Source organism: Lepidochelys olivacea (assembly GCF_965140295.1).
Source record: "Lepidochelys olivacea isolate rLepOli2 genome assembly, chromosome: 4".
Classification (NCBI taxonomy): Eukaryota; Metazoa; Chordata; order Testudines; family Cheloniidae; genus Lepidochelys; species Lepidochelys olivacea.
Window position 1 is genome coordinate 22,160,478 of NC_140414.1, and position 18,770 is coordinate 22,179,247.

Sequence of the window (18,770 nt, forward strand, 5' to 3'; positions counted from 1 at the left end):
TTTGAGGATGTGCACTTCCTGCTTTTGACCCGTGTTTTCACACTCAGCACCTCTTCTGGGCACTGAGACTATGTGCTTTGATTTTCCGTGCTGATTTAACCTAATCTTCATTACCTGGATGCTTTGGGGTATTTGAAGCTACACTGCTGGTTGACTTGAGGATTTTACACTATACTGTCACCCCAGTGACAAGATCCATGGGAAGGAGCTGCTGCTGCAAGCCTCCAGGATTTTTCACCACAGCAGGCTGCTGAGCTATTAAGGATTACAGTGCCAGATAAAAGAATTTTGTGATCATGTGCAATATGACAATTGGGGGACCCCCCCACCTTTCCTGTCCTCAGGGGTGGCAGGCCCGAGGGGGTGTCGGAGAGTGAGCCTGCCCTGTATACACCCTGCAGCAGCTCCTGTCCTGTAGGGCTGGCCTGACTCCCTGCTCTGGCCTGTTGGCTCTCATCACAGCATGCAGTTGGGGCCCTCTCCCCACGATGCGCTGCCCTTTCCTGGCTTGGGTTGGGTTTTTTGTTGGTGGGGATTTTACCCTAGTGTTTGGGGGATGGGGAGCTGAAGTGGCGGTTCTGTACAAGCGCACCAAGTGCATATTGGTTAATTTGAGCCGGGAGGATTACAGTATCCAAGTTCTTCATCCTACAAGCCTTGCCAGGAAGAGAACTGGAGGGGCTGATTTTTTTTTCAGCACCCTTCAGTTGTATATTTACACATAGCTGGACATAGCTTGAACCACAGTGTATAAATGCTTTTGACAGAGCTATGATGTGAAGCATTCCATATACAATTTGAACTTTTTTTGTATATCAATCAGAGTCCTGCTTGGTTTGGTCTCCTTAGCCCTATCTTTTGGTAAGATGGTATTTCTTAACACATGGCTCTCATTTGTGGGATTTGTGTTTCGGAATTTTCTCGTAAATTTCCCCTCAGAGAAATGATGCTGAGAGGATATATACGTACGAGTCCGAAGAGCCACAGCTTTATTTTATTTTTCTTTGTTCCCCTCATAATTTATGGTTATTGTGCCCCATTCCATTTTATGTGCTTGGCGTCCATTGATCCTCAAGACCCGTGAGTTCTCGGAATTTGATTTTGCAATAGTGCTCAGTCTGGTCCTCCTTGTGATAGGAGGGGATGAGAATCCACTGATGTAAGCAAGGTGTCATGATGCTTCTAGCTAATGTAAAACAGAAGTCAGAAAATTCACAGCCTTAAACTACCACCCACTTTTTTAAAGAAGGAGATCTTTTTGTCCCCTCTTGAAGGATTCATTTTTCTTACCAGCCTTTGTTCGGCCACACCGAGTGAGTCACTGTATCTGGAAGGTAGCCCACTGTGGGAACTTCCATAAGATGGTTAAGCAGGAGTGGTGCAAAATAGCATTGGGGCTAGGGTTGCCAACTTTCTACTTGTACAAAACCGAACACCCTTGCCCTGTCCCCTGCCACGCTCCTTCTCCAAGGGTCTGCCACCCACTCACTCCATCCCCCCTCCTTCTTTCGCTCACTCTCCCCACCTTCACTCACTCGCTCATTTTCACTGAGATGGGGCAGAGGGTTGGGTTGTGGGGGTGGGAGGGCTCCGGCTGGGGGTGTGGGCTCTGGTGTGAGGCCGAGGATGAGGGATTTGGAATGCAGGAGGGGGCTCCAGGCTGGGGCTGCAAGGGATTCAGAGTGCAGGAGGGGTCTCTGGGCTGGGGCAGAGGATTAAGGTGCATGGGGTGTGTGTGAGGGCTCTGGCTGAGGGTGCAGACTCTGGGGTGGGAGTGTAGGAGGGTGCTCTGGGCTGGGACCAAGAGGTTCGGAGGGCAGGAGGGGGATCAGGGCTGGGGCAGAGGTGCAGGCTCCAGGCGGCGCTTACCTCAACAGTTCCCGGAAGCAGTGGCATGTCCCTCTCTGGCTCCTATGTGGAGGCGCAGCCAGGTGGCTCTGCGCACTGCCCCATCCATATGCACCACCCCCGCAGCTTCCATTGGCCAATTCCATTGGTTCCCGGCCAATGGGAGCTACAGAGCCGGTGCTTGCGGCGGGGGCCCCTTGGCTGCCCCTACGCATAGGAGCCAGAGCAGGGACATGTCGCTGCTTCTGGGAGTCATGTGGAGCCACGGCAGGCAGGGAGCCGACCGGACTTTTAATTGCCCACTCAGCGGTGCTGACTGGAGCCGCCAGGGTCCCTTTTCAACCAGGCATTCAGGTTGAAAACCAGATACCTGGCAACCCTACTTGGGACATCCAGCTAAGTCATGAACTAAAGCTCAGACATAAGTGTTTGAATCTATTTCATATCTTGAAGAAGCAGAATTACAGCTAAATAATCTTCCATTATTGCAGCTCTCGTTTATCGACAATTGCACCAGAGAATCATTCACAGAAAGCTATTATCTCACAGAGGTTCAAAATAGGAATGTGAGACATGTAGCAATATAATTCTGAATGATTAAAACTAAGTAGCGAGATACATTATATATGGTAATAACAGTATAGTTCCTGAATAAATGAAGTTTTTAATATGGGGTGAATTAAGGGGAGATTGAGGGTGTCCTTGCAACAATATTATTTTCAGAAATGAAAGAGAGTTAGGTGATAAGCTAATGATTGGAAATATCCCCTCATACGCTGGTTCCAGATATTATCCATTTATCCCGAAAGAGCCATTTGGGTTTCACTGTTCATCAGCAATTGTTATATTCACAGCAGAAGACCCTGTGAAACTTTAGTTCTGTTCCCAGGTGAATGGTCCAAAATATTCAGTGAGCTTGAACATTTTCTTCATTTTTAAAATGGAAATAATGTAGGAACAACTCACTCTAAAACAATTTTCTGTTTCTGATTAGTCTATTAGTCATGAAGGTCTGTCGATTGTGATTAGTCGCTTTGATTGGCATGGCTTGTAAAAAGATTAGGCATGTTTTACTTGTTGCACAGTGTTGGTAAATTGTATAGTCAATTGCTTGTCCACGCTTTGGTTAAGTATGAAACATGTTGTGGAGACCAAAACCCGCTGTCAGGTTTATTGGTAAAAGTCAATATTAGTATAATACAGGAAGAAAGATTTAACACAATACTAATTTCCAAGAAGTAGTCTCATGCAGCATTGTTATATTCACCTTACGCAGAAGGTGTGCTCCCAAAGTTACACTCCTAAAGCTAAAAGAAAAGGAGTACTTGTGGCACCTTAGAGACTAACCAATTTATTTGAGCATAAGCTTTCGTGAGCTACAGCTCACGATGAAGTGAGCTGTAGCTCACGAAAGCTTATGCTCAAATAAATTGGTTAGTCTCTAAGGTGCCGTGAGCTGTAGCTCATGAAAGCTCATGCTCAAATAAATTGGTTAGTCTCTAAGGTGCCACAAGTACTCCTTTTCTTTTTGCGAATACAGACTAACACGGCTGTTACTCTGAAACCTGACTCCTAAAGCTATCCTTATCATACCCATCCTACTTACAAGTATAAAGGTATTATGTGAGTCATTTGAAACCAGTCAGGTTTCTACCTTGTTTTCCTGATACCATGGTGTACCCCTTATCTCTTTGTTCTGAACATATGCATTCCAGGTACCAAGAGGAGTGACAGCACCTGCTAGGTTTGTACCAGGGAAGAATAATCATATCTTGTACTTTCCCTTTGGCACATTCCAGTACTACCTGTGAGTGTGACTCCCTACCTGTTGCTGTGGTAAAACGTTCTGACAGGTTTCCTATATACTTAGGCTAATGCAAGGCATTGTGGGATACTTGACATTGGTGAACAGAACTGTGGGGAGAGTATAATATGTTCATAACATAACATCCCAACACTTATATTAATACAAAGTCTAACATATATGTATTGGCTAACAACAGTAAATGATTTATCTCGTAGTAAATAATCAGTGAAAAGAACAGCGTTTGCTCAGAAACAACTTGATACCCATTTTTAATGTTCTTGGAAAGGGCTAGTTTTGTTTTATTCAAATGCTGCTACTTACGGAAAATGAAAAAAATGGAGGCCCTATTTGTCAGTACTTTGTTTATACAGGTGTGCAGTATCCACATGTTAAAAACAATCCACAACTGGGCCAAACAGGTGTGTTGTCAAGATGCTGTTTATCATAAAGAGCTCTCAAATACAGAACTACAGTCAGCATGTTATCCAGGGCTGAGCTGTGTGTGTACTTTAGTACAAATTTGAGAATCAAGCCAAGATAGCGAAAAGGCACTGAACATGGTGGGGAATCTGGAATGTTGGCCTGACAATGCCAAACACTGGGACCTTATTCTAACAGAATTTGTGTACAGTCCTAATCATCCCAGTACAGCATTTAAATATCATTCTGAGAGGTGCCAATTTGTGGAGACATTAATAAAGGTCTGTATGGAAATTCTGCAGACCCAATTCGAATGAAGGCAGGCTAGAGATTTTAGTTGGAATGTAAAAGAAAAGGTTACTTATTAGAAACTCTGGTTTTTCAAATAGATTATCATACATATCTACTATAGATTCAAAACTCTGGAAAGTGATGGCCATTGGGGCCGTACCTGTACACATCAAAGGAGGCTGCTCATTTAGGGGCAGATCCCCAGCTGAAGCAGTAAAACTATTACAATTTACACTGGCTGAGAATCTGCCCCTTCGCTTGAGTTTAAACAAACAGTCACAGTCCTGCTCCACTCTGTGCTTTCCATGTACTCGTAATCCCAATGAAAGGGCTGCATCCTCAGGTGGTGTAAATTGTTGTAAGAGGGGACCAGGTTACACTTGCTGAGATTCTGGCCCAAAGATGTGGAGATGGAGAGTGGGAAGTGTACATCTATACAGAGGGCCTGAGTCTGACTTCTCTTGAACCAGTTTATACTTTATGTAACTCCATTGACTTCAGTAGATTCATTTCAGATTTACATCAGTGTATATGTAATCAGAATCATGCCCGGAGAATCTATTCTAAGAACCGTAATTACTGGCCAGTAACCTTTTCTAGGTATGGTCTGTAGAAAGCCATATTTCTGGGTGGCATACAAATTGAAAGATGTCCTTTTCAGCTTGGGCATCAGATCTAGCTACCATATTGAGGGCTTAACCCCACATAAGCATATTAATAGAAGTCCATGTAACAGTCTTGCATATTTCTGTGGTGTAAACCAGTGGTTCTCAACCAGGGGTCCGGGGCTCCCTGGGGGCCACGAGCAGGTTTCAGGGGGTCCACCAACCAGGACCAGTGTTAGGTTCGCAGGGGCCCGCGGCAGAAAGCCTAAGCCCTGCCATGCAGGGCTGAAGCCTGGGACCCTGAGCCCCTCCACCTGGGTCTGAAGCAGAAGCCTGAGCAACTTAGCTTCACAGGGCTCTTTGTGGTGTGGGCTCCAGTTGTTATGGCACAGGTGGGCCGTGGAGTTTTTATAGCATGTTGGAGGGGCCTCAGAAAGAAAAAGGTTGAGACCCCCTGGTGTAAACATTTCTCAGGCTACCTCTTGGTTGCTTTAGACCTGGTGAAATGTATTCTAAGAGCTTCAGAAACATGCAGCATCATAACTACTCTGTATGCAAAGTTTGATTCATTTATACAATTTCTGAGTTATGATACACTTTCCGTGGACTTGTCACCATTTGCCAGAAGTCAATGAAGTCAAGTAGAAGTTTCGTGCTATCTAGATAGTGGCTAAGGGCCTTTTTACCTAGTCCCCCCAAGTAAAGTGTGTAGTCTAATGAAAATCACAGACAGGTTGATATACTGAGAAAATTAGGATATGCACACAAGACCACCTCACCCTTAAGAAATGCTGTGTAAGGAGAGACAGTCATTAGGGCTTAGATCTCACTAAAGACAACAAGAAGACTGTGTGCTCAGCATAGTACAAAACACAGAATAAGGATGATTCTTGTCCCCAAAGTGTTTATTACATAAGCAAGAGAGTTGCACAGAGAAGCTAAAACCCACTTCGAAGTCCAGAAAAGGAATGACTAACATTCTTCTTGTGCCTTTTTTAAAAAAAATGTATTTTGTAATTAATATGATTGAGCCACTTCTTGTGAGTATTATGATAATCCAGTAGTTGGAAGTGGAAAGGAACCAAATGCAACAGCTAAATAAAACACACATTTTTAACAGCAAGAATAATTGACCATTGGAACAGATTACCAAGGGATGTAGTAAATTCTCCATCACTTGGAGTCTTTAAATCAAGACTAGATGGCTTTCTAAAATGTAGCTGGGCTATATGCAGGAATCACTGGGTGAAATCTATGGCTTGTGTTTTGCAGCAGACGAGCTGATCATAGTGGTCCCTTCTGATTTTAAAATCTGTGACTCTATGAATCCTGTCCATTGTGTCAGTCGCATGTCTTTGATCACATGCACTGTAGCTATGTTTATATCTGTCCTTTGACTGAGGGTGTTTTGCCATTTGTCATAGAATCATAGAATCATAGAATATCAGGGTTGGAAGGGACCCCAGAAGGTCATCTAGTCCAACCCCCTGCTCAAAGCAGGACCAATTCCCAGTTAAATCATCCCAGCCAGGGCTTTGTCAAGCCTGACCTTAAAAACCTCTAAGGAAGGAGATTCTTGAGTTTACAATGAAAAGATCATTTTAGATCCTCAGCTACTATTAGAAGACCAGGTACTTTCATTGGCTAAGGGCTTGCTACACAGGGACACTCAGGAAAATTAATCAAAATTAAAGGTCTGAATTTAAAATGGCTTAGTTAAACCGCATTAAACTCCTGTGTGGATACTCTTATTCAGAATTAAAGTGGACATCATTTGATTTATTCACTTTGGAAGTAAATTAAGCTAAATTGAATTAAGCCCACTTTAATTCTGAATAAGAGCATCCACACATGGGTTTAATGCAGTTTAACTAATCCATTTTAAACATTAATTCTGTTTTTGCCTGTATCCCTATGTAGACAAGCCCTTAGACTACTTTTTCCCCATCTCCTCCTGTCTAGGAGTTGTGTCCTTTGCTGCCATGTTCTGTGTCTTTGTCACCTTGAGATTAGACTTTGGCACTTGGGTCTATACCTTAAATCCACTTGGAAAATGAAGGTGATTTAAAATGTGGCAGCCTGATTGTTTAATGGAGTATGTCACTGCAATCGTATTACACCAGTACTTCATCATTGATATGCTTTACCATTAGAACTCAAGATAGTGTTTTTGACCTACAAAGACCTAAATGACTTGAGACCTGTTTACATGAGAAACGTCCTCTTTTCCTACCTGGTACTGCTCCAGTTTCAGTCAAGACTACAACTGCATTTCACTTAATTTTTAGTGGGTTGCCCTTGACTTGAGAAGTCAGCGTTTCTCTGGGTCTGAAAAATCTGCATTTTTTTGATCTTCCAGGGTCCACAGCAGAGTCCATTTGTTTTCTTCGGTATTTGGGAAGAGAAGAGTTAAATATGTGTAGCTATTATTGGGGTGGAATTAACCTGCTGGCTCATTACCGTGTTTTATGTTTTCAAATACATTTTGGGTGTTACCCCACAGTGGATAAAAATAAGCCTCTGGATTTATTATTTTTCTATTGATTATATTGAAAAGTTTGTCAAAACTGCCTGGAGCTTATGACAGGCCCCTTTTATTTATATATAAATCATAATAAATATATTTCTGTTGCACTCATAGGAAATAGTCCTCCTGTGCCCAAAATAATATTTGTAAATTTCAGTGGCTATTAATCAGTGATTTCGTAGCCTGGTGCATGAAGTGCCTGCTTCAAGTTTAAAGTAATGACTCTGAATCTTGTTAACGTTATTTTTTATTCAGTGTAATTTCAGTCTGTTCTTACTACTTTTTTAAAGGAGAAAAATTAATCTCATTTAAAAAAAGGTTAGAGAATGTATAATTCAGCCACTTAAAGACATAATGTCTGTAAAAGTAACCTTTTCTGAAAAGGGTTAACAGTTTACAGGTCAAATTAAACAAAATACACTTAGGGCTAACTTGGCTTATTTTACCCATTACAGAGCTCTTCTGTGTGGATTTATTGAATGATTTAGACAGAAGTGTTTAAACAGTTAACTCTTTTCTAATGGTCTGGGCTTGATTGGTTTCATGTATTTTTATGCCTGCCCAACTCATTTTTCTAGCTTTGCTTTTTAATGCTTGAAAATATAATCCGAAAACATTTTACAGGCTGTGCAGAGGAAAACAACATCATTTAATTATTGCAGTGTTGTTGTAACCATGTTGATCCCAGAATATTAGAGAGACAAGGTGAGAGAGGTAATATCTTTTGCTGGACAAACTTCTGCTGGTGAAATGGCAAGTTTTCAAGCGTGAACTCATGCTTCCCTTTTTCACCAATGGAAGCTGGTCCTGTAAAAAATATTACCTCATCCACCTTGTCTCTCTTATCATTTGATTATATGAGGCCAGAGCAACCTCGATGGATAACGTATAGTTTCTGTTGAAGTTATCAGATAAAAAAAGAGCTTGCAGTAGCTCAGTAGCCAGCGGTGCTTTGGAGCCTAACTTGCTGGACATTGCATTAACAAAGTCTGCTTTTGTTAAAAAACCAGGAGGACTTGTGGCACCTTAGAGACTAACCAATTTATTTGATCATAAGCTTTCGTGGGCTACAGCCCACTTCATCGGATGCATAGAATGGAACATATAGTAAGAAGATATATATTTACAGTGCTTGAATAAATAACATATTGAATCTATTTCCCCTTGTTAAGGATCCTCACGCCTTCTTCTCAACTGTCTAAATGGGCCATCTTGATTATCGCTACAGAAGTTTTTTTCTCCTGCTGATAATAGCTCATCTTAATTAATTAGCCTCTTACTCCACTTTTCATGTTCTCTGTATGTATGTATATATTGTGACGGGGCAAGGCCAGATGGCTATAGAAAAGTAGTGGGAGATAGATATATTAGCTCCAAGCTAAACAAATCCCTGGTACCAGGATAAGTGAAATGGCAGCTGCTCCAGGTCAGTTAAGACACCTGGGGCCAATTAAGAACTTTCCAGAAGTCAGGGAGAACGCTAGGTTGATTGGGACACCTGAAGCCAATCAGGGGCTGGCTGAAACTAGTTAAAAGCCTCCCAGTTAGTCAGGTGGGCATGCATGTCAGGAGCTGTGGGAGGAATTTGCGCTGTTTGAGAGACTGAGTAGTACACACCATATCAGGCACAAGGAAGGAGGCCCTGAGGTAAGGGTGAAGTGGAACTTGAGGAAGTGAGGGCTGCTGTGGGGGAAGTAGCCCAGGGAATTGTACATGTCATGTTTCTAAAAGATCAGCTACCATAGCTGATACTATTAGGGTCCCTGGGCTGGAGCCCAGAGTAGAGGGTGGGCCTGGTCTCCCCCCCTCCCTTTGCCCCCTGATTAATCACTGAGACTGGGAGACAACAGAGACTGTGCAAGGAAGGATAACTTCTCCTCACCTCCCTCGCTGGCTCATGATGAAAATGGCTCAGTAGACTGTGACCCTTGTCTCTAGAGAGAGAAGGGTTACGTGGAGGGTCACAGTGAGCCTCTGAGGCTAGCGAAATCCTCCAGGAAATGTGGGACCCACGGAGGCAAGGACAGAGCTTTGTCACAATATATATCTTCTTACTATGTGTTCCATTCTATGCATCCGATGAAGTGGGCTGTAGCCCACGAAAGCTTATGCTCAAATAAATTTGTTAGTCTCTAAGCCCTGATCTACACTAGGAGTTGAGGTCAAATTTAGCAGCATTAAATCGATTTAACTCGCACCCATCCACACGATGAAGCCCTTTTTTTTTGACTTAAAGGGCTCTTAAAATCGATTTCCTTACTCCAGCCCCGACAAGGGAATTAGCGCTTAAATCGGCCTTGCCGGGTTGAATTTGGGGTACTGTGGATGCAATTAGACGGTATTGGCCTCCGGGAGCTATCCCAGAGTGCTCTATTATGACCGCTCTGGACAGCACTCTCAACTCAGATGCAGTGGCCAGGTAGACAGGAAAAGGCCCGCAAACTTTTGAATTTCAGTTTCCTGTTTGCATGGTCACCTGCAGCTTGCCACTCTGGCCAGAGCTCATCAGCAGAGGTGACCATGCAGAGCTTATCAGCAGAGGTGACCATGATGGAGTCCCAGAATCGCAAAAGAACTCCAGCATGGATCGAATGGGAGGTACGGGATCTGATCGCTGTACGGGGAGAGGAATCCGTGCTATCAGAACTCTGTTCCAGTTTTCGAAATGCCAAAACATTTGTCAAAATCTCCCAGGGCATGAAGGACAGAGGCGATAACAGGGACCTGAAGCAGTGCCACGTAAAACTTAAGGAGCTGAGGCAAGCCTACCAGAAAACCAGAGAGGCAAACGGCCGCTCCGGGTCAGAGCCCCAAACATGCCGCTTCTATGATGATCTGCATGCCATTTTAGGGGGTTCAGCCATCACTACCCCAGCCGTGTTGTTTGACTCCTTCAATGGAGATGGAGGCAACACAGAAGCAGGTTTTGGGGACGAGGAAGATGATGATGATGAAGTTGTAGATAGCTCACAGCAAGCAAGCGGAGAAACCAGTTTTCCCGACAGCCAGGAACTGTTTCTCACCCTGGACCTGGAGCCAGTACCCCCCGAACCCACCCAAGGCTGCCTCCCGGACCCGCCAGGCGGAGAAGGGACCTCTGGTGAGTTTAAAATACTATACATGGTTTAAAAGCAAGCATGTTTAATGATTAATTTGCCCTGGCATTGGCAGGTCTCCTGGATGTACTCCGAAAGCCTTTGCAAAAGGTTTCTGGTGAGGGCAGCCTTATTCCGTCCACCGTGGTAGGACACCTTTACCACACCAGGCCAGTAGCATGTACTCGGGAATCATTGTAGAACAAAGCATTGCAGTGTATGTTTGCTGGCATTCAAACAACATCCGTTCTTTATCTCTCTGTGTTATCCTCAGAAGAGTGATATCACTCATGGTCACCTGGTTGAAATAGGGTGCTTTTCTTAAGGGGACATTCAGAAGTGCCCGTTCCTGCTGGGCTGTTTGCCTGTGGCTGAACAGAAATGTTCCCCACTGTTAGCCACAGGGAGGGGTGAGGGGCTAGCCACGTGGTTGGGGGAGGCAAAACGCTACCTTGGAACGAAAGCACATGTGCTGTGTATGTAATGTTAAGAGGAGGGTTTACAGTGAAAGAGTGTACCCATTGTTCTATAAAATGTGTCTTTTTAAATACCACTGTCCCTTTTTTCTCTCTCCACCAGCTGCATGTGTTTCAAGGATCATATGATCTTCTCCTTCCCAGAGGCTAGTGAAGATTAGAAGGTGAAAAAAATGCTCTCGTGATGAAATGTTCTCTGAGCTCATGCTGTCCTCCCACACTGACAGAGCACAGACGAATGCATGGAGGCAGACAATGTCAGAGTGCAGGAAAGCACAAAATGACCAGGAGGAGAGGTGGCGGGCTGAAGAGAGTAAGTGGCGGGCTGAAGAGAGGGCTGAAGCTGAAAGGTGGTGGCAGCGTGATGAGAGGAGGCAGGATTCAATGCTGAGGCTGCTGGAAGATCAAACTAATGCGCTCCAGCATATGGTTGAGCTGCAGGAAAGGCAGCAGGAGCACAGACCGCCGCTACAACCCCTGTGTAACCAACCGCCCTCCTCCCCAAGTTCCATAGCCTCCTCCCCAAGTTCCATAGCCTCTTCACCCAGACGCCCAAGAACACAGTGGGGGGGGGGGCCTCTGGCCACCCGGCCACTCCACCCCAGAGGATTGCCCAAGCAAAAAAAGGCTGGCATTCAATAAGTTTTAAAGTTTTAAACTTTTAAAGTGCTGTGTGTCCTTGTCCTTCCCTCCTCCACCACCCCTCCTGGTGCTTCTCCCCTCCACCACCCCTCCGAGGCTACCTTGGCAGTTATCCCCCTATTTGTGTGATGAATTAATAAAGAATGCATGAATGTGAAGTAACAATGACTTTATTGCCTCTGCAAGTGGTAATCGAAGGGAGGAGGGGAGGGTGCTTAGCTTACAGGGAAGTAGAGTGAACCAAGGGGCAGGGGGTTTCATCAAGGAGAAACAAACAGAACTTTCACACCGTAGCCTGGCCAGTCATGAAACTGGTCTTCAAAGCTTCTCTGATGCGCACCGCGCCCTCCTGTGCTCTTCTAACTGCCCTGGTGTTGGGCTCCACGTAACCAGCAGCCAGGCAATTTTCCTCAACCTCCCACCCCGCCATAAACGTCTTCCCCCTTACTCTCACAGATATTGTGGAGCTCACAGCAAGCAGTAATAACAGTGGGAATATTGGTTTCACTGAGGTCTAACCAAGTCAGTAAACTGCACCAGCGCGTTTTTAAATGTCCAAATGCACATTCTACCACCATTCTGCACTTGCTCAGGCTGTAGTTGAACAGCTCCTGACTACTGTCCAGGCTGCCTGTGTATGGCTTCATGAGCCATGGCATTAAAGGGTAGGCTGGGTCCCCAAGGATAACTATAGGCATTTCAACATCCCCAACTGTTATTTTCTGGTCTGGGAATAAAGTCCCTTCCTGCAGCTTTTGAAACAGACCAGAGTTCCTGAAGATGCAAGCGTCATGTATCTTTCCCGGCCATCCCACGTTGATGTTGATGAAATGTCCCTTGTGATCCACCAGTGCTTGCAGCACTATTGAAAAGTACCCCTTGTGGTTTATGTATTCGGCGGCTTGGTGCTCCGGTGCCAAGATAGGGATATGGGTTCCGTCTATGGCCCCACCACAGTTAGGGAATCCCATTGCAGCAAAGCCATCCACTATGACCTGCACATTTCCCAGGGTCACTACCCTTGATATCAGCAGATCTTTGATTGCGTTGGCTACTTGCATCACAGCAGCTCCAACAGTAGATTTGCCCACTCCAAATTGATTCCCGACTGACCGGTAGCTGCTGGCATTGCAAGCTTCCACGGGGCTATTGCCACTCGTTTCTCAACTGTGAGGGCTGCTCTCATCTTGGTATTCATGCGCTTCAGAGCAGGGGAAAGCGAGTCACGAAGTTCCATGAAAGTGCCCTTACTCATGCGAAAGTTTCGCAGCCACTGGGAATCGTCCCAGACTTGCAACACTATGCGGTCCCACCAGTCTGTGCTTGTTTCCCGTTCCCAGAATCAGCGTTCCACGGCATGAACTTGCCACATTAGCGCCATGATGCCTGCATTGCCAGGGCCCATGCTTTGAGAGCAGTCTGTGTCCATGTCCTCATCACTCTCGTCACCGCGCTGACGTCGCCTACTTGCCCGGTTTCGCTTTGCCAGGTTCTGGTGCTGCATATACTGTTGGATAATGTATGTGGTGTTTAATGTGCTCCTAATTGCCAAAGTGATCTGAGCGGGCTCCATGCTTGCCGTGGTATGGCGTCTGCACAGAAAAAAGGCGCGGAACGATTGTCTGCCATTGCTTTCACAGAGGGAGGGAGGGAAGGAGGACCTGATGACATGTACCCAGAACCACCCGCCACAATGTTTTTTGCCCCATCAGGCATTGGGATCTCAACCCAGAATTCCAATGGGCAGCGGAGACTGTGGGAACTGTGGGATAGCTACCCACAGTGCAACACTCTGGAAGTCGACGCTAGCCTTGGTACTGTGGAAGCACTCCGCCGAATTAATGCACTTAATGCACTTAGAGCATTTTGTGTGCAGACACACACAATCTACTATTTAAAAACTATTTCTAAAAAACCGACTTCTATAAATTCAACCTAATTTCGCAGTGTAGACATACCCTAAGGTGCCACAAGTACTCCTGTTCTTTTTGCGGATACAGACTAACACGGCTGCTACTCTGAAATCTGCTTTTTTTGTTGCTCAGAGTTTATGGAAGGCTTGGAAAGAGGGTCTCTGTAATCTAGAAAGTTAGGCCAGGACCTTGTGTACAATTTTTAAGTCAGGTGGTTGGTTTTCAAACTAAAAATCTAGGACATGGTTCATAATGTGGGATGGAGTAGAGGGGGTTAATGAAGAGGATGGTTTGGTTGGGGGGACAGGGAGGTGTGCATATAAAGGTTTGCTTTCTCCCTGTCAACCAAGCAAATTAACTTCTCTGTCCTTTTCCACCAATTTCTTGCCTCTCAAAATAATAAATGGTCATGCTACCATAAAGGGAGGGTTATGAAAAAATGGTTTATCTCACTGCATCCGCTTTATGTTTTCTATCTTGTCCAGCTCTGTATTAAAAATTATCTCCCTTGTTTGAATCTTACTTTATTTCTTGCCTTGTCCATTTTTCTCTGCCCTCTTTTGCTCACCACCTCCTCTTGAGTTTTCTGTTTCTATATTTTTAATGCTTTTGTCTTCTTTATTTCCATTTCCACAGTTTCTTTTCCGCTGTTTCTTCTCTCTCCTAATCCTTCAATATGCTCCTCTTTTCCTATTCCCCCAACCCAACCTCCCCAACTCTCCCTGCCCCACACACTCACTCTCTTTCTCTCAGTTTCACTGGCTTAGATAGCTGGTGGCTTCTTCTTTTGGCCAATCTGCAGGAGGGGTTAAAAATGGGACAAACTCATCATTTTTTGTAAAACCAACACCAGGACAAACCTGAAAACAGTGACACATCCAGTTTTCAGGGACACTTGGTAACTCTAGTCAGGTAGGGGGAAGATTCAGAGGTGAGTTTTTTTTCTTTCAATTTTCACGAACGTGAATTGTTTTTTCGTACAATATTTTGTCATTAAACATCCACCTTTATTGAATGTAGATTTTTGCCATATCATGCATCCAAATACAAGTAAAATTCATTCATACATATTAGTTTAAAACTGGCAATATATACTCCAAGTAGAAATGACTGTATCTAATTCACCGTGATTCATAGATGATAGTATTGGGTATTTGTGAGTTCTGTTCTATCTAGTTTCTTATACTGCAGTCATTACCATAGTATCTGAGTTCCTTCCAGTAGCACATTAAGCAACCTAACTAACCTCTGTCACGAAAATTGTCATAGTGCTACTTGTTTAAGAAGTTAGTCAGTGAATTGATGACTATTTAAATAACACCATATGACTAAAGGGGGTGTCAGAGGCCCAACAAGAGCAGTCAGGGTCAAGAGTCAAAGCATGGTAAACCTGAGGCTAGGAGTAGCCGAGGAGTTTCATAGTCAAATCCAGGCCAGGGTAGATACCGAGGGTCGGAGTCCAAGTTAGGCTTCAGTGTCCGAGTCAGGAGGCGAAGTCCAAAACAGGCCAAGGTCAAGCCAGGAGTTTAAGAGCATAGACCAGGAACAGTCGTAGCAGCTATAGAAGATCTGTGCTGTTGCCTGGACACTTCCTGGAATGCCTCTTGGGTTTATATCGAGCAGAGAGCCAAATCAAGGAGCCACAGGGCTGCTGCCTGTCAGACCCTTGAGGAGGAACTTCCCAAGTCTGTGTCCACAGCAGGTCATGGTGTGCAGGTTGGTTACAGCTGGTGCTGGATGGCAGCCTGGAGATGTTATCTGCCTGATTGCTCTGCAGGCTTGGTTGCTAGACCCCTGAGGGCTTACAGTGTGGCAGATTCTGGGCCCAAACTGTTTCTTTTTGGTCAATTGATATTGAAGGAAATTGATTTGTAATTTTTCACATTGAGGGTGCAAGCTGCAGCATTTTAGATTATGGCATTTTTCAGAAATGTGGCTTCACTTCACGAAAGCATTTAGGCATGTGCTTTCTTGAATCTGGGCCTATTGACAGGAGGCTCAGAAATAGCAATAACAATGAAATGGTTTATTTTATGGTTTTCTATTTTATATATACTTCTCATTATATGAAATTTCAGAATATGACACTGAGCAAAATGACTGCAATTCCACTATAAGTAGAGTTTGGTTGCCTGAACTTGTTCTTTAGCTGTCTCTAGTAGTTGTCTGAAAACCATCACACGTGGTTTGGCAGAGTTTTGTACAACTGGCAATCTCTGTTCAATAAAGACACTTAATGAAGCTGTCCAGTGAGATGAACTGGTTTTCACCCCTTGGTAGAGTGATTTTTTCCAGATTAGGGTTGAGGTCATTGGTGGCACAAACTGGATCAGTTTACATTACGTCTATCTGTGCTATAGTTACAGCATGTTGTAATACAACTTTAAAAATTCCTCTCAATCACCCTGGCTCTGGCAGTCAATTTCGCACTTCTCCTTGTAAAATTTCACACCAAGAAGTGGTTACCAAACTGACAAAATCAAAGAGATTGAAAGAAATGAGAAAATATGCCAGGAAATGCCCCATAAGTCTTGTTTTATTGCATTTGATAAACATTAGTGGTGGTGTGCTGGAGTGGGGCCAGAATCCATACTAGTTCAAGTTCTGGTTCTGCTGTTGACCAGATTTCAGCAAAAATCCAAGCTTGCAGAACCCAAACATGGCTGCCTCCATTCTGCTTGTGTTTCAGATATGGGCTTCTGGAACACAGGCTTTTTCTTGTGATTGGGCATGACAGAATTCCTATCTAGTAAACTGCAAATTAAGTTTGGGTTTGAACCAATAGAGATTTCAATATAGTGTCTTTCATCTTCCACCCAACCATTTGTCCAGTCCTAATATGATGCAGAGAAGCTCTTTTAGCTCTGGAGTGAAACCTTAATTTTGTCAATAAAGCAGGCAGATATAGCTCTGAATACACACAGGGACCAGATCTGTTTAGTATTAACATTTCATTCTTACATAATGAATATTGAGAGTAGAACTACACTTCAGTGGCCAGACTATGAGTGTTATTTACTGTCCCATATTAGGGATGAAGCAGAACTGTGCTCCATCAGTGGGGATGCTGAGTTCCAAGGATGCAGGGGGAGCACGCCTGCTGCTCTTTAGGCAGGTGAAGTATGAGTTCCCCAAAGTAGCCAGGCAACTTTGCTCACTTGTCAGAGGGGGTGAATAGGATGTTCCACTCCTCCAGCCCCCAAGCCCGGAAACTGCTGGGTTTCCCTTCCCATGGCTCAAACCAGATACTCAAGTATCAGCTGAGATTGCTCAACTGTGTTCAGCAGCACAAACATGGTCAATAGTCATCATATTCAGGAAATGTTGCATTCAATTTGCCCACCCGTAAAAGAAAGACCACTTTGCTAGTGACCACAAACTAGCAGATTAGACATTCAGCAGTGGTACTGTGTTGAGGCCCCTCCTTGCACACTAATGCTGAGGGATCATCCTAATACCACAATGGGGATTGGAAGGAGGGAATTGTTTCTACTTGCACAAGAATGCATGTGCATAATGTAGAAACACTTCAAACTCAGCTTCTAGCCCAGCTCCCTATTTGAGGCTGTGCAGGGGTACTTAACTCCCAACAGTTGTGTGGCTCCATGGAGCAGTGAAAGGGGGATGAATGACCCAGAAGTTTAAAACTCTGGAGACTGACAGAAAGGAAGCTCATATTTTAAATTCCTGGGCAGCTTCAAAACTAAATACCAAAGAACTTTATTTTCTTTTGGCCCTTCCACAGCATTCTGACCATTTCCCCTTCACTCTTCCCCACTGTAGTGTCCATGACCTTCTGGGTATTCTGCACACACACTATTTTCTTCTGGACTGGTTCCTATGTTGTCCATTCAAGACAGGAATTAGGCACTTGTATGCAAAGAAGACTAATCTTCCAGATCTTCAAACCTACATGCACATGTATAACATACAAAGTAATCCCTTTTAGTGGTGCAGCAGTTCTGCATTTAAGATTAGTGTGTGTAAAAACTAATTTAGATTGCAAGGTAAAATGAAAGATTGTAAAGCTTTTAGGCACGGACCATATCTTTCAATGACTTCTGTGAAACACTGAGCACACCTTTAGGCGCAATAAAATTCTAAATAATTTTCTGAAAACTGATTAACTTATTTCATTGACATTGCAATTATACTGAAAGTATTTAGGATAACAAAAGCCAAAAGCTCTTTTTAAAACTTACTTTTTTTCATTGACCTTACTCTCAAAAACAGCTGATTCCCTTTGAATCAAACTCCCCATCCCCCACCCAAAAATCAACTTGAGGTAGAACTAAAACAGGAAAATTTTGACTCACAAGCTCAGTATTTGTTACATATATAAATAGCACCTGAGAAGAGAGGGTTATAATGGAAAGTCTTAGACAGCTGTGTCGTCTGTACATCAGAACTGCAGCGCTTGGAGTATTTTTACATAGAGGAGCTATTTGAACAGGAGATAGGTACTCTTTTATTGTTCACCATGCTAAATAAAGTAAGTAAAGGTATGAGTCCAATGGGGTTGTACAAGAGAAGAGAGCAGAATTAAGTCAAAATTTGTAACTGTACAAGACGTAACGCAAGCCATGTGTAATAAAACAGGTTATATATGCTGGAAAACAAATGGTACTGGAGCATGAAAGTGTCAGTCTCCTTTGGCAAACTGTACATCTGTTAAATCAGAGTACTGCATGTAATTAGGCTTGGCAGGATTAGATTTTTATTGATAAATGTCGATTTCACCGTACACGCACAAACAGATGAAAATATATTGCCATAGATGATGATCAAAATGTACAGATAGGCAATGGAAGAAAAATGCTGCTCAGGAACTTAAGAGTTTGATTTAAGGATTTTTTCTGGTATGTTTTGACATATGATGTTGACAATTTGTGTTTTAAAGGTTATAAAGCTTTAACTTTTTGAATCTCAGTGTCTATTGTCAATAAATAATTGTCTGCCCCCCCCATGTCCCACAATGGAAATGTGAAAATTTCAATTGATAAAAATAGAAAAAATGCTAAAAATAATCAATAGTATCCATCAAAATTAGGTATATAAAAAAAATCTAATTCTGCCAAGCCTACGTATAATAGCTAGAGATAGGCTTTAGCCAAAATCTCAGATACTATCACTCCTAAACTTGGGC

General features: G+C 43.7%; 2 protein-coding genes across 2 annotated transcripts in view; both read left to right on the forward strand.

Annotated features, from left to right (window-relative positions):
* Window positions 1-18,770, forward strand: part of CFAP299 (cilia and flagella associated protein 299) — a 395,446-nt gene that overhangs the window by 93,659 nt on the left and 283,017 nt on the right. The window lies entirely within an intron of this gene.
* On the forward strand, window positions 9,406-11,864 carry LOC311519880 (uncharacterized protein). The gene is made up of 2 exons (XM_084626904.1): window positions 9,406-10,598; window positions 11,173-11,864. Exons 1-2 carry the CDS (start codon window positions 9,905-9,907, stop codon window positions 11,196-11,198), a joined length of 720 nt encoding a protein of 239 aa, XP_084483030.1. The 5' UTR covers window positions 9,406-9,904; the 3' UTR covers window positions 11,199-11,864.